General features: G+C 41.8%; 1 protein-coding gene across 6 annotated transcripts in view; it reads left to right on the forward strand.

Moving 5' to 3' along the window:
• Positions 1-1,702: 1,702 nt before the first annotated feature.
• The window catches only part of mark4a (MAP/microtubule affinity-regulating kinase 4a), a 31,530-nt gene continuing 17,258 nt past the window's right edge, over positions 1,703-15,974 (forward strand). For 5 of the 6 annotated variants that reach the window (XM_086225932.1, XM_086225937.1, XM_086225933.1 and 2 more), the window contains exons 1-5: positions 1,703-2,363; positions 4,803-5,000; positions 9,417-9,470; positions 13,998-14,046; positions 14,308-14,373. In XM_086225932.1, coding sequence (XP_086082058.1) covers positions 2,310-2,363; positions 4,803-5,000; positions 9,417-9,470; positions 13,998-14,046; positions 14,308-14,373 — 421 coding nt within the window. In that variant the 5' untranslated portion in view covers positions 1,703-2,309. The other variant, XM_086225936.1, reaches the window with a different exon arrangement.

Here is a 15,974-nt window from a genome sequence, read left to right on the forward strand (position 1 = left end):
GAGGAGAGGAGAGGAGGGAAGGGCTCCATGTAACCTGATGTGTCCCCCAGCAGTCTAAGCCTATAGCAGCATAGCTATCAATGGTTCAGAGCTACCTGAACCAGTCCTAACTGAAGGCTCTGTCATAGAGGAAGGTCTTAAGCCTGGACTTAAACGTAGTTAAAGTGTCTGCCTCTCTGACCCACGGAGAGAGCTGGTTCCACAGTAAAGGAGCCCGGTAACTAAAGGCTCTACCTCCCAGTCTGTTTTTATTGATACTGGGAATCACTAAAAGACCTGCATTCTGGGAGCGGAGTGCTCTGGTCGGACAGTAGGGACTAATGAGCTCTTTCAAATAGGATGGAGCTTTATCATTGAGAGCCTTATAAGTTAGCAGAAGGACTTTGAAGTCGATTCTAGATCCTACAGGAAGCCAGTGGAGAGAAGCTAAAGTGGGAGAGATGTGTTCTCTCTTCTTAACTCCCGTCGAAACCCTCGCTGCAGCGTTCTGGACCAGCTGGAGACTCTTTAGAGAGTATTTAGGACATCCTGACAAGAGAGAGTTGCAGTAGTCCAGCCGAGAGGTGATAAATGCATGCACCAGAAAGAGATGGGGTTCAGCCTGGACGGGTCACCAGTCCATCACAGGGCCAACACATATAGACAAACAACCATTCACACTCACAGTCACGCCTACGGTCAATTTAGAGTATCAATCAGCCTCGTCCCCTCTTGATGTCTTTGGACTGTGGGAGGAAGCTGGAGTACCAGAGAGAACCCACACAGGAACAGGGAGAACATGCAGACTCCACACAGAAAGATCCCATGTTCCAGCCGGGACTCAAACCTGGAACCTTCTTGCTGTGCGGCGACAGTGCTAACCACTGCACCACCATGCCGCCTATAACAATATGCCTTCATGCAATTTTTACACTGAGGAAGGCCCAATATTTGTGAAAGGATGATCATGTGTCAAGTCCAATATTGTGCTGCTGCAGAGATGTCCTGCCTACACATCCTCTACAGACATAAGAAAAAAAACCTAATTTAGATTCCTACAAGAATGACACGATTATTATCTAAATAAAGTGTTTTATGAAAACGAGAATATTGATGTAAAAATTACACTTCCAACTCATATCACAACTCATATCACAAATCTTGTTGCAATTGCAATTTCAATGAAAACGATCATAATATAATTTTGTCAAAATTGTGAACAGCACTGAATTGAACTGTCAGATGACCATGCATCTGCTTGCCAAGTTAAATTCTTTAGTCACCAAAAAATTTGCTGTTATACATGTCTTGATTATGTTCTTACTATTTTATTATGTTTCTGATGGAACACAGAATTCAGGGATGAATTTAGATATTTTCCGGGGAGTATTAATAAATGTGGACTATAAGCTAATTGATACTCTAAATTGACCGTAGGCGTGGCTGTGAGTGTGAATGGTTGTCTGTCTATATGTGTTGGTCCTGCGATAGACTGGCGATCTGTCCAGGGTGAACCCCGCCTCTGGCCTGACAGCTGATGGGATAGGCTCCAGCCCCCCATGACCTTTAACAGGATAAGCGGAAGAAAATGGATGGATGGTTGGTGTTAATAAATGATTGTTGGAAGGGGGTTCTGACATGCCGTCGTCATTTAGGCTTTTATGTCGAAACAAAAGCCGGAAGCATCTCTGTATGTTCTTCCGGACTTGACGGTGCTGCGCAACTCACCGACCCGGAATACCGATTTCTGAACATATCGGCCTTTTCTCCGCTGCACCCCTAACTGTCTTTCATACGGGGAGTTCTTTCAAAGGGAGCAGACCGGACCAGACCGGACCGAGGTGTTACAGGGACAACTCTTGCACAACCGTCGGTATTATGAGCGGCGGGGATGACACCCATCCAGACCGAGTGATGTTTGCTTGCTTGGGCAAAATGAAGAAGCAGGGGGTGGACAGTCGCAACAGAGACGCTGGGCTCTGGCCAAACATCACCACATTTTAGCATCTCGTTGTCTTCGATGTTTGGGGGTCGCATCGCTCTGCATTCACTGCGACGCTTCTCGGCCGTCTTTGTGTTGTTGCAAAGTGCATGGTGGTGAAAGATGCAGCTGGTGTGAGGACGGACGCCCCCCCCCCCCCCCTCCCCGCTATCCGTTGCTGCCATGATAGGCAGAGGTCTCCTGTCCTCGACCGCGGCTCGGCCGGCTGGATCAAAGACACAGTGATTTGGGACGGTGGGTCGCGTCTACATGTGTAATTGTGCATGTGGACCCCGTGAATAGTGTCCACGCATCGCGATTTTTACTCAGGGAAACGGAAGAAAACAACATGTCTTCTCGGTCTGCATTACCGTCTGGGAACGACAGGAGCACCGGAGACCATGTAAGTGCAGCTGCAGCCTCTATAGCTTGTGTAGGGTGCATGCACGTCCTTAAACAAAGATTTGAGCATGTTTGGGGCCGACGGTGCCATGTTCACAGTGCAGATGGGGGGGGGGGGGGGGGGGCAGATCTGTTTGTCCTCTGTAGATCTTGTGATGCTCATAGATGGATGTGGTTGCAGAACAGACTCTTTCGAAATGGGCTAACCTTGAAAGTGTCTGCGCAGGCAAACAGCCCGGGATGAGTCCATCCGCATACAAGAACACTCAGCGGATATGCGCAGAGAGCCTTCAAGCCAGCCGTCACCTCTTATTATAAGGCTGTGGAGAGATAGTGATGTCACTACATCCTCTTCGTTGCTGCTGCTGACCTGTGTGTGTGCGCGTGTGTGTGCGCACGCGCGCGCTCCAGAAATTAGATGGGTGGGACGAGTGCACAGAGGGCCAAAACAGGGCAATATGAGGGTATGAAGTGAGGAGATTACTGCGTAAAATGATGTGCAGTCCGTTGCTGCGCAGCCTACAAAGCGCCCAACCCCAGAGCCAGTGGGTGTCAGACAGCGCCATACATCCACTACAGTGGAACACACAACAGCAGTGGCTTTATTCATGGAAGGAAAGCCACATCCATCTATCTATCAATCAATCTATCTAAAAATGGTGGCATGGCTGATTGACAATGTATCATGTCATTTCTCTGCCCCGAAACACTTCTGGCAAGACTTTCCCATCTGTTCATTAGTAGAGCTTTCAGCACAGAAGGATGGTTAAGCCGATGTGTGTGTTTGTGTGTGTACTTGTGTATGTATAAATGTTAGTTTATGAGGTGCATGATTGATTGTGAATGCAGATCTTAAATCCGAATGACTGCTGTCATCTCTCCACACAACTAAACCCTGGTGGTGACACATTAGTGAATGTTGTGTTGTGGTAGAGGTGAGGCCTGATGTGCTCTGCTTGTGTGTGTGTGTGTGTGTGTGTGTGTGTATATACAGTCAGTGTATGAAAGTGCTTGGACAGCCTCCAGTCCTGTTGGTTGTGACTTGTGGGTGTCATGGTTGTAGGGAGAGGGTCCACATTGGCTCTAGGTGGGGCATGACAGCAGTAATGGAATCATGGGAGAGAGGGTGTGTCTGAGGGTTGAGCTAGAGGCTGTTGTGTTTGTAGATGTGTGTGTATAGTTGTGTATGTGATTGTGAAGCTGAGAGCAGGATGACATGCTGGGGGAATGGAAGTGTAATGCTTCAGGGCCTGGGACAAGCCAGAGACCACTGTGCTGGCATCTGCTCCCTTTTTTCACTATATCCATTATTTTTTCCTCTGCACCTCACCTTCCTGGTTTTTGCCTCTTGCTATTGGCTTCTGTTTTCCTCCCCCCATAGCCTCACTCTCTTTCCCTCTATGTTAAAAGAGTATACCAACTTTTTGGAAAATATACTTGTTGTCCATCCTCCTAGAGCCAGACAAGCCCTTCTCTCCTCTTCTCTTCATGAGGACGCTAACCCCCATAAAGTAGCTGAATGCTTGTTAGCTTAGCAAAATGAATGGTTGTGGATGGTAAGTGTTAGCAAGCCTCAGCTAAAAGGTTGCATTAATGTAGTTAGAGTTGTCAATCAATCAGACTACATTTACATAGCACTTAGCATGCAAATAAAATGCAACACCAACTGCTTCACAAAATAGTTAAGATTATAAGATTAAAGAACAGTTTGAGATTAAAGAACAGTTTTTCAAATTAAAGAACTCTTATTATGCCAGACATTTGAACGCTTAACACTGACAAAATTTGAATGTTCACATGGGAATTCATTTCTGTGGATTGTACAATAACCAGCAAAATGTGAATGATGCTTGATTTAATGATTCTAGTCTCTCTTATTCGTTTATTTCATTTTGTAATTTTTTTCCCCTTAAGTAGTACATTTCAATTTTGTTGTACTTGTACAATTAAAATAAAGACTTATTAACTTCCAACAGCCCCCCCCCCCCCCCCCCCACACACACACACACAAACAACATGTAACACAATGCCTGGTGTATTCTGGTAATTTGTCTCTGACTTTTTCTCAGTGTAACAGTAGATTTTACTGTATACTGGATATCTTTTATGTATTGTATAAATCTCTGAATATAAGATATATTTATGAGTTAATGACGGTGATGCTCACAAACACAACAGAGTCTAATGTGAGTGAGTTTCCTTGATGTTTGCTCAAAAAGGTTTGAATTTCTACTTAAATTCAGGTTACTGTTGCCAGATTTATTTGGACGGAGTGTTTCAGGGTGTGGCAGTAGAAAGGTCTCACCCACATCATTTTGCTTCTGGAGACCATTAGTGCTCCCTTGGTGCAGGCGGTCCTGGAAGTCCTGTGCCAGCCTGCTGCTCAGTGAGTGACCTGCTGCTCTCTTTTCTTTAAACATTCTCCCCGGTTTTCTTCCAGCATGTGTCACTGGGGGCCAGCCGTTCAGACAAGGCTACCAGCCAGTCCAGCCGTTCGCTTGGGGCCCGGTGCAGGAACTCCATTGCCTCCTGCTCCGATGAACAGCCGCACATAGGCAATTACCGTCTACTGAAGACCATCGGCAAAGGAAACTTTGCCAAAGTCAAGCTGGCCCGCCACATCCTGACAGGCAGGGAGGTAATACATGGTGCCCTGGAGGATGAATGAGAGAAACATGTGAGCTGGTTGAGTAATCAGTGAATAGTAAAGTAGTATTTCACTGGTTTAATATTAGGATCCTGTTAGAATGTCAGCACATTGACGGTTTAAAAAGGAAAAATCCATATTTTCTTCTCTCTTTTTTCTTCTCATCAGAACAAGGTGCCTACATTAGCCACAATGCATCTTAACTTGATTTAGTATCAACTTTGCATTGGATGCTAGGAGTGGTTTATGCAGCCTGGAACTGTTAGCTTTGAGCATGGATGAGCAGAGGTCTGGTAGCCTCACTTCTTTCTTTCATACCCCCAGAGTTTTGTTTTTCAAACTTCCTCTTTAGTATTATATGGAGTCTGCAGCGTAATATATACAGCTACATATAAACAGTTTTGAAATTTTGTACGTTTCCAACAGCCAAAGAGAAGATGGTGATCCGACCTATATTTAATGATTTGTCCATACAGCCTTCGACATCCATCAATAAAGGGACATCCTCCTGAGCTTCCCTCAACAAAGAGGAAGCACAAACATTTGAACTTATATATGATGACCTTAGAGGCCAAAGCATATGATTCACACATCATTTACACACCCTCCGTCCATTTATTCAGGTTCTCTCTCAATTTTTCTCCTGGTTGCACATTTTTCTGTAGTGGAATGATCCCCTCTACATTTTGATGAATGGTAATATTCAGTTCAATTTTATACCCCAGGCATCAAAGTAAAGTAATCACCCACATGTCTGTTCATTTATTGGTTGTTCTTTTGGCAGGATATCTCAAGGACTACTGGACAGATTTTGATGAAATTGGTAGAAAGATAGATAATATTATAAGGAAGAAGTGATGAACTTTCCGAGGTGGCAGGATACAGCTACTAGCAGTATTTCTAGACATGACGAATTTCCATCCAGTTACTTGAGTCCATATACAATGGTTGAAAGAACATTTGGGCTCCAGGAAATCATCTGTTCTGGATCAGCAATGGCCAATTTCTAAAAGATTTGAACATATTTTAAAGACATTTGTGAAGTCCATGTCTTTTAATGAGAGAGATAAGTATTAAGCCTCTGAGATGTTATGGATCATGCTTTGGATGGTCACTGACATTTGGTAGTCGGTGGAAAAAAAATGAATGAAAGGATTTTGATCATACTTTGTCCTTGTAGCCTCCCTGGCAGAGGGACGTACTCTCCGAGCACTTTCTAGTTTATATCGCACCAGTTCACAACAGAAGCTATCAGTGTACTTTTCGTATATAGCAGGTCCAAACTTTTCTCTTTATACTTTCACACCCTACAATACTTTGTGAATAACCACTTTGCAACAGTGACCAGGAAAAAAAAAATCCCTTTATACAATAAGAAACTTTGCGTAGAACTGAACTTTGGGCACACTTCTGCCTCATCAAGTATTTTTAGATTTAAACGCTGAACACTTTGTCCCTTCAGCCCGCAAGACCAGTGAGTCAGCAAACAGTATATGAACACTCCAAAGGAACTCAGACCCCACTGAAGCCAACCGAACTAACCTAGGGATGGAGTCTCAGTTTGGTTCACTTCCCTTAGTTGCGGTTCATTTAAAGCAATTTTTTTTCGTTCAAGTACTCTCAAATAGATGTCTTGAGCTCATGAAGATGTTTCTCCCTTCTGCACCACTTCTCTGTGACTCCGGAATGCAGACGGAGCTAGCTATATTAGCTCTAAGCCAATGATAACTGATGGCTCACCACAGCGACAGCTCCAAAAAAACACCATAGTACCAAAAAACAGTTTACGAACGTTCAAGCACATTTTGTGGTATAACCCACATTCTTTATCCAGCTGTGTGCTCAGTAATCCATAAACACAAGTTTGAGCTAAAAACAAGCTGTCAGACACCATTAGTTTCAAGCTGAATACAGCGGGTAAAATAAATATTGAACACATCACCATTTTTCCCTGTAAATATATATTTATTAAGGTGCTATTGACTAAAATTTTCACCTCATGTCGGTAACAACCCATGCAACCCACACATGCAAAGAAGTCAAACCTTAGATGTCCATAAAATAAGTTATGTGTCATAAAGTGGAATGACAAGGGGAAAAGTTTTGAACACAGCTTTATTTTCTTTCTCTGAAGCCAAGTGAGAGTTTCCTTGGTCGTGTGTTTGGGATCATTGTCTTGCTGAAATGTCCACCATCATTTCGTCTTCAGCATCCTGGTAGATAGCAGCAGATTTGCAATCAAGAATGTCTCGGTACATTTTTCCATTCACCCTTCCTTCAATTATAACAACTTTGCCAGTGCCATGTTCTGAAAACAGCCTCACACCATGATGTTCCCATGTCCAAACTTCACTGTTGGTATGATGTTTTTGGGATGATGCGCACTGCCATTTGACCTCCAAACATGGTGTGTATTATGACATCCAAAGAGTTCAATTTTAGTCCCATCTGTCCAGACTATGTTCTCCCAGTATTTCCCAGGCTTGTCTAAATGTTGTCTAACAAACTTTAAACAAGCTTCAAGATGTTTTGTCTTCAGCAATGGAATATTTTGTGGTGAACATACATGAAGGCCATGGCTGCTGAATGCGTTACCTATTTTCTTATAAACAATTGTACCTGCTAATTTAAGGTCTTTCTTAAGCTCTCCACAAGTGGCCCTTGGCTTTTTTACAACGCTTCTGATAATTCTTTTAACTCCTCCGTCAGAAATCTTCACAAAGCACCTGGTCATAGCTAGTTTATTATACTATTTTATTATGGACCCAACAGTGCCAGTCATTCACAAGTTTAGCAATCCTTCGGTAACCTGTGCCATCAGTACCTCTTTGCTTTTACCCATGAGATGTTTCTTGTGTGACACATTGCCAATGAGACACCTTTTTATAGGCCATCAGTTGGAACTGAACCAGCTGATATTAATTTGCACTGACAAGGGGCAGAATTGCTCTCTAATTACTGATAGATTTCAGCTGGTGACTTGGCTTTCCATGTCTTTTTTTGCACCGCCATTTTTTCATGTGTTAAATACATTTTCCCTGTGTCATTCCATTTTTGACTCATAACTTAATTTGTGGACACCAAAAGTTTGATTTCTTAGCATTTGTGGGTTGCATTGGTTGTTACCGACATATGGTGAAAATTCCATGTCAATAGCACCTTTAGAAATATTTTTATAAAGGGTGATGTGTCTTTCTGCATTTTGGATTCACATATAAGTTATGTAAAAAAGGCAGCACAGTGGTGCAGTAGTTAGCACTGTCGCCTCACAGCAAGAAGGTTCCGGGTTCGAGTCCCGGCTCAGGCACGGGATCTTTCTGTGTGGAGTCTGCATGTTCTCCCCGTGCCTGCGTGGGTTCTCTCCAGGTGCTCCGGCTTCTTCCCACAGTCCAAAGACATGCAAGGCTAATTGGACACTCTAAATTGACGGTAAGTATGAATGGTTATTAGTCTGTATATGTTGGCCCTGCAATGGACTGGCGACCTGTCCAAGGTGAACCCCGCCTCTTGCCCGTAGCCACTAGGACAGGCTTCAGCCCCCCCGCGACCCTTAACTGGAATAAGTGGAAGACAATGGATGGATGGATGTTGATGTAAAAAAACCATCCTGAGCTCAAGACATATGACCTATATGTGTTTAATGAAGAACAAAACACATTTTTGCATGAAGCATAGCTTTAACATGAGAAGTAAACACAAAGCACTCAAAGTTCCCCTTCAATGACATACCATGTTTGCTGCATCTAGGACTGCCGTGTGGATGGCAAAGGGAACCTTGACCCTTTCCTGTTGGTTCACTTTAAACTGTACTGAGTTCAGTTTGCTTATAAAGGGCTATGGGTGAAAACACCCTGATGAAAATGTCTTCATTTTATTTCTGTTGGATTAAAATGAGACTAGTCAATAATAATCATTTTTAGGATCATTTTTTTCATCTTGAAAACAATTTTTTATCTAATTATTATTGTCTTCAAATTGTATTTATTTTAGAAATTGGTCATAAACTATCATGTTTGGCTCTTAACCATCCCAAAGCAAGACAGTAGGGTTTCAAAGTATTTGAATATTCACAGTAGCCTCATCTTACTTTCACCTAATGATCAGGTTTTTCTTAATTGCTGGATGTTGAGAAGGATTTTCGGACCTCGTCACCTTCTTCAAATAATTGCCTGAGTCATTTTTGGACAATTTTTTTTTGCCTAAAACAACTCCTTATGATGTTTTGTCTCCAGTTTTTTGTGTTTTCTGAAAAACTTGAAAAAATGACAGGCGATTATTTTAAGAAGGCAAAGATATGGATGAATGACATCTGTAGGAGAGACTCCTGAACATTACAGAACAAATTGCATATTATAACGTTATCTGTTTTGCATTCCGTCATCACAAATTCCTTGTTGTTTCTTCCAGGTTGCAATAAAAATCATTGACAAAACTCAGTTGAATCCTACCAGCCTACAAAAGGTGAGTGTCTCCTCTTTATAATGATAAAGATTTGTGTCTTGAAGAATATTCTGATTCCAGCTACACCTATCAGTGCCAATCATCTGCCTTATGTAGTAGCAGCGTGGATTCAAATAGCAGTCACATTGATGTTCTTTCACATAATGGCGAGATGCCATCAAAGACTTTGAGAGGTCCAGGTTTGTCCTCAGCTGTTTCCCTCTCAGAAAGAGAGAGCAGCTGATAGAGAGAGGGCTCATGGGATGTGATGCTGTTTGGCAGGTGCTAAGGCCTGGATCGGAGCGAGAGAAGACCTCTGTTCCAGAGATCATCTCTCTTCTCTCTCTAGGCTAATCGCTGCCCTGATAGAGGGGGGTGACTCATCTCGGAAACAGTGGTCAACCAACCCACCCTTTTCTTGTTTTGTCTTCTTAATTTGTCGAACCCAAAAGCAAATTGATGTGGATAACAAAAATTTACACTGTGTTTGTCGCTGATGTCTGGTTTGGTGCTCTTTTTTGATTGATGTCTGTAGAATAGCTAAGGGCGGGCTTCTCTTTTTCCTGCCGGTCAGCAGTGGTGCACACTTAAGGTTTGTTGTGCATGAAGGTCAGAGGCGGAACAGTGAACACTTTTGCACCAGTTATCAAGGGCAACCTCAGTGTGGTGCGCACACATTTTACTCAGGAAATGGATTTCCAATGTAGACATTTAGAGCAGGATTCTCTGAGACAATATGGCTGACACAAAGGCCATCTGGTCATCGGTTGATCACATGCACTAATGCTCCATCATGCATTCATATCAGCCATAACTATTCCGCCCTGTCCTGCATGCCTGTTTCAGCTGGATCAGTGAGGTAACATAGAGACCTACCATACAGCAAATGAAAACATAGAGATACAACGTATCCAGTTGGCCATTCATCCAACCCTTATTTGCCTGCTTTCATGCACATATGGGCCAAAGTGTCTCCCTCAGTGAACCACATCCCCTCCTCTTATTATACCTTCCCCCTCGGTCTGCATGAGTTGTTCTGCCTATGGGTAAGACGTGAACAGGCCACAAGGATCAAATCAGGGATGAAATAATTGCTCTTGTGTGTGTGTGTAATGTGTGTGCAATTATTTGACTGAAAGATGTCTTGCTACAGTTAGTGAAAATACTGTTTCATCTTGGTTGTTTCATCTAACAGAACACAATATTCCTCACACTCTGGGAGTACTCAATTCAGGAGTGATAGGTTGATCCGGGCAGTCTAAGCAGTCAAGGGAAGGAATAATACGTAAAAGCATGTACTCAAACTTGGCTCTCATCATAATTCATGATGAACAATGCTAACATGTTTCGATCAGCATCTGGTCAAATCAAAATGGCCTACCCACCCTAAATCCTTCAAGCAATGTTCTGGGTCCTCAACCTCATGGTGTCCTGACAGTAAAGGCAAATTTTTGGGCAAAGAGGCTAATTGTTCATCCTCTCTTCACAGACAAGAAGATGGATATCCTACTGTCTTTGTTGTACTAAGGAGCTGAGACCCACAGAGACCTATCAACCGCTGTTGAAGTTAGCATAATGAATGATAGTGATAGGAAGGTTAGCATTGCTCTGTCAAAAGTCATATTTATTCACTTTTCTCTGAATACGGTCATTTATTGTATTATGGGAACTGGGGTTGTGTATAACATTCACTTTGAAATGACACTTTAAAAGCTTTTACATGATACATACATAGCTGGAGCTACTTTCCAACTAGAAAAGTGACTGCTACTACTCATCATGAAAGATTTGTAAGAGAGGATGATGAGGTTTACTTATGGTCAAACCAAGACCCTGATCTAATAGAACTAGAGTACGCAGAGGAGGAAGCTGAGCAGGCAAGTTGGAGTTATGCTAATTTGCCCATCCAATACCATTCATTGTGCTAAGTGACATGTAATTTGCAGTCAGCAGGTCTCAGTTCCCTAATGCAATACTGAGGTAGAGAAGGGTATCTATCATCTTGTCTGACATGTAAGCATATATCCTTAAGAGGTGCAGTGTTCCTTTAAATTCTGTCTTTCACTATATTGCTAGTAATAACAACAACATTGTGTTTGAAGATCGGCCCAGAATGCATGGTGATTACAGAAGATTATCCTTTGACTATATTTATTTATCTGTTGTTTTTTACAACACTAATCTTTTTCTCAGTCTTGGTATTTACAGTACAATAGCAGTGACCTTGGTTGTTTTCATCAAGGCTTTAAATGCAATTTCCGTTTCCCAAAGTGAATCATTGCCCTTTTGATGACTGGCTGCTATAATCCTGATATTTCTGATGTTTACATCCCAATTTTTTTTCCTTACCTGGAATGAATATTAGAAGCTTTGAACTGTAACCCCAATTTGTACAGCTCCCGTCTTCCTGTTTGTTTGTTTGTTTGTTTTTTTAATGCCTAACCGACTGCTATGAGAGACATCAGGGCAACGTTCAGGACAGAACAGAAGCGAAAGGCAAAGGATTGGCCATTGAGTCGAGAGAATAGTCTACGATTTGGCAGTGACAAGAGCGGGTCGCTTTACACACCCCTCGGCTATAAAAAAAATCCTTAGTACTAAAGAGATGAAAGAGCCTATATTAACATAATCTAGACAGTAATATATGTGGAGGGGAGAGGGAAGAAGGGAGATTATTGTACGGGGTGGGTGAGAGTGACGTGAAATCACGCATGAGTAAATCAAACATCCACGAAGAGGGGGTTCTGGTGAGAGGAAATGGCAGACCACAGGAGGAGGCCGTGGTTTTTATACTGTCCTGCGATGCTGGAAGAGACTGGAGTATAATTAAAAAGTATTTTAACGACACAAAAAATTTGAGCTGAAACTTTGAGTTGTTTTAGCTGTTTGCTTTCACTTACAGCCAGGAATAGGAGTGCTATTGTGTATTTGTTCATCCCTGTTTGCTCTTTATGTGGGGTCATCTGCAATGACGGGGGTTGAACATGTTGCTGGGGGATTGTTTTTATTGTTGGGTGGGATCACTCAGCCCTGCTGTGACAGGCAGGGAAGTAACATGATGGCTCAGCACTACATATCCCAAGATTCACTCTAGCACAGCTGGAAAGGCAGAGAAAGAGCCTGGTCTTAATACCTGGGTTGTTATGGCAACAATGACGTTGGCCATGGCTAGAGGAGAAGATGACTAGAGGAGCTAAATAAAGGAGGAGGGGATGGAGGGAGATAACATCGTTAAGCAAGAAAGGAGGGGGGAATTGTGGAAAAGAGGGTAGAAAACCAAGAAATCTGGCTCAAATTTAACCCCCCACTGTGCTCTGACAAAGTGTACAAATATATCCCCCGGAATAGACATAGCACATGCAGGGAGAGATGCTCCCGCTCTCTTTGGCTTCACATTCATAGCATTTGTTTGTGGGCCATTTGTCTTGTTTTTAATGGGAAGGACAATTTTTGGTTTTTGTAACCCTCCCGCGTTTTTTTAATTTGCATGGAGGGCAGACACAGAGAGCATTGTTCAATTAACGGTGCTATTTTTGGGACAAAAGCAGGAATTTACTTGTGTTATTTGTTTGGGGTTTCTTATGATGCTTTCACGCGTATGTTTTTTTTTTTATTTTAGCTCTGACAAATCATCAACAAATCATTTAATGAGTCTGCAAACTTAAAGTGTTCCCCCTTGCTGTGCTTTATTTTCAAACAGAAAAGAATTTAAGCAAACTAAAAGGCACCACTATTTAGTGGCAGTAATGCAATAGTCCAAACTGGAGGTAACACAGGGGAACTGTACCAGCAGCCCCTGTGCTGATATGCGACGCAATAGACAGCTGTGCTATTTCTCTCAATGCAAACATCTACAGTTTCGAACGTCTGACATCCAAGTTCTTTGGAAGCATAGCAAGACCACTTCTTCAACAAGATGTTGGCCTGCTTTTGGTGTGGACCCAAGTGTGATCGCTGTTTTCACACTGAATACAGAAGTTTTCTTGATTTACTCTTTTAGCCTGTCCCACACGCATCAGACCGCTAAACACAGTGAACCCACATTCTGTCTTTTGGGTTCAGTAGCTGCTTGCAAATCACCTTGTAGGTTCATTACTGCCATATGATGTGGTTTAGTGGTCAAACCCAGTGGTTTGCTTAGATGTTTCTGTGTGTGAAATGGTACACATATGGATACACACCAAACTGACAGACCCGTCAATTGATTTAGACCAGATCAGACAACCTATATGTGTGAAAACACCTTGTGTTTGAGTTCACCAGTAGACTCAACTGCACACACCTGTGCTATGAAGTCTACTGAGTGGTATGTACACAATTTTACTTGGGTCATAGGCCCATGTAAACCCTATGTAAACTCAAAAGAAGACTTTTTTTAAATAGTTCATATTTCCTTGGATTGAAATTTTGAAAAAATATTACCTTGTTGCCAGGCTTAAAGTAGATTTGACTGTGGATTTACTATAATGTGAATGGGCAGTGTTAGACAACCAGAGACAGTGATTCTCAAGATAATCATGACATTTAAATTCTGTTTCTTCTTCCCAGCTCTTTCGGGAGGTACGAATAATGAAAGGCTTGAATCATCCTAACATAGGTAAGAAAGATAAATTAATCTGAGCTGCGTCTATTTAAAAAAAAAAAAATTTGACATCATGAGTGACTTCAAGGAGGTAGAATCCGTTGAATAAGATTTAGAGCAGACGTTGAGCTAGTAGTGAGCAACGTTCTGGGCCTCATGGCAGAAGTCATAAGGTTGGATCAACTGCGAGCGGGGGTTTAAAATCCCTATGACAGACAGGCAGTTGAGCAGGATTTGTTTTTATTGCTTTTAATCTGACTTTCTTTTGGGCTACAGTGAAGCTGTTCGAGGTGATTGAGACGGATAAAACCCTTTACCTAATCATGGAGTACGCCAGTGGAGGTGGGTAACCCAGTCATCATGTCCAGGAAATATACACATGTAAATCCAAATACATGTATTTGGATAATGATTCAGTTTCATGTCTTTAATTGGATGTGCAGTGAAACAATAGGTCATGCGAAAAAGTATAATGTGGGAAACTAATTTGCTTTCCTGCGGAGAAAAGTGATTCTACTGTCATGAGTATATGATAATGACGTTACAGCCAGGTGACAGTTAGCATGGCTTAGCATGAAGAGTGGAGACAGCACCCTCAAATGTGCACTTTATGTTTCACTTCATAAGGAGAATAAAATGCACGTACAACATATAGACAGATATCCACATGGTAACTGAATCCTAGAACGACGACATTTATTGTTTCACTGGGGAGCTGGTCAGGATGGTTGAATGATTGTGTGAGGATGAGCATGCTATATTTTGCCAGTAACCCCGAGAATTGTGAACAACTGTTCGTACTTAATAAAAGATAATGCAAAGACATTTTTAAGAGGCTCCGTCCACAAATCTGCCTTCCACATTCTTGTTTTCATTGTGTCATTGTGACTGGGCATTGTAAAAATGAGTTCTCCAGTCACAGTCCAGCATGTTTTAGTTTTTAGAACCAGCTAGATTGATTAACTTTTTCATCCCCTGGACATAAGGTAAGCTCAGCTAAGCACTTTCTCCTGGCTAGAGGTTCATATCTAATTTTAGATGGGATATGACTCAAAATTATCATCTAACTCGGAAGAAAGTATAGTTGCCAAAATGTCAAACTATTTCTGAACTGAATCACTTGCACTGTATGTCAGCTGTTAGTACCTAACTTTTTTTTGTTAATTCATTAGTGCTCTTGAGACAAAAATAATTGATGATAGAGAATTTACAGTGGGGCGAACCACGCCTCTTAGAGACCACAGATCTACATTTAAGTTCAAATCTGGTACTGTCACATAAACAACAGTCATGGTGCTGCAGGTAAACTGACTGCTTTGCCTTTTTTTTTGCCCCGATTTGTTTAGTTTGATTTTTTTTTGTCACCTGTTTGATTTTTTTTCATGCTCTCTCCCAAACCATGTCGTTTGCTCTCCATGACCTTGCAGAATATCAGTGGCACAATTGTCAGGCCTACAATGAGGGATTCACACACATAATAGGGAGGTAGTTTGGAGTTGTAATGGTGCTTGAATCCCAGTAAAAATATACTTTCTATGTACTGTATGTCATAAATATATTGGAATTTGAAGAAAATCTTATTGACTGTACCAAAGTTATAGATTTCAGACATAGAGGTGGGCTATTAGGTTCTTCTCTGATATAAAAACTTTGTCTTCAAAAATGTTCAGGAAAGCAGGGAATTTAATCCTTCTCTTTTCCATAGTAATATTGTGTTTGATTTTATTTTAAATGCCATATTTTGTTTTTACTTTGAATCCAATATTGAGAATGATGTATTTAGGAGGCTGATTTTACTATAATTAAGAATGATTTAACGCCACATTTTCATTAACAGAAAATACAAGATTTAGACTCTTTACATATCACATTCCAGGCTAAAGCAGGACAGACACTTCACATCTCTCACACACACAAGTTGTTATTGCTTATGATGTGTTAAT

The sequence above is a fragment of the Aulostomus chinensis genome, chromosome 15 (assembly GCF_037954235.1).
Source record: "Aulostomus chinensis isolate RoL2024-O1b breed Wild chromosome 15, RoL_Achi_v1.0, whole genome shotgun sequence".
NCBI classification, from domain to species: domain Eukaryota; kingdom Metazoa; phylum Chordata; class Actinopteri; order Syngnathiformes; family Aulostomidae; genus Aulostomus; species Aulostomus chinensis.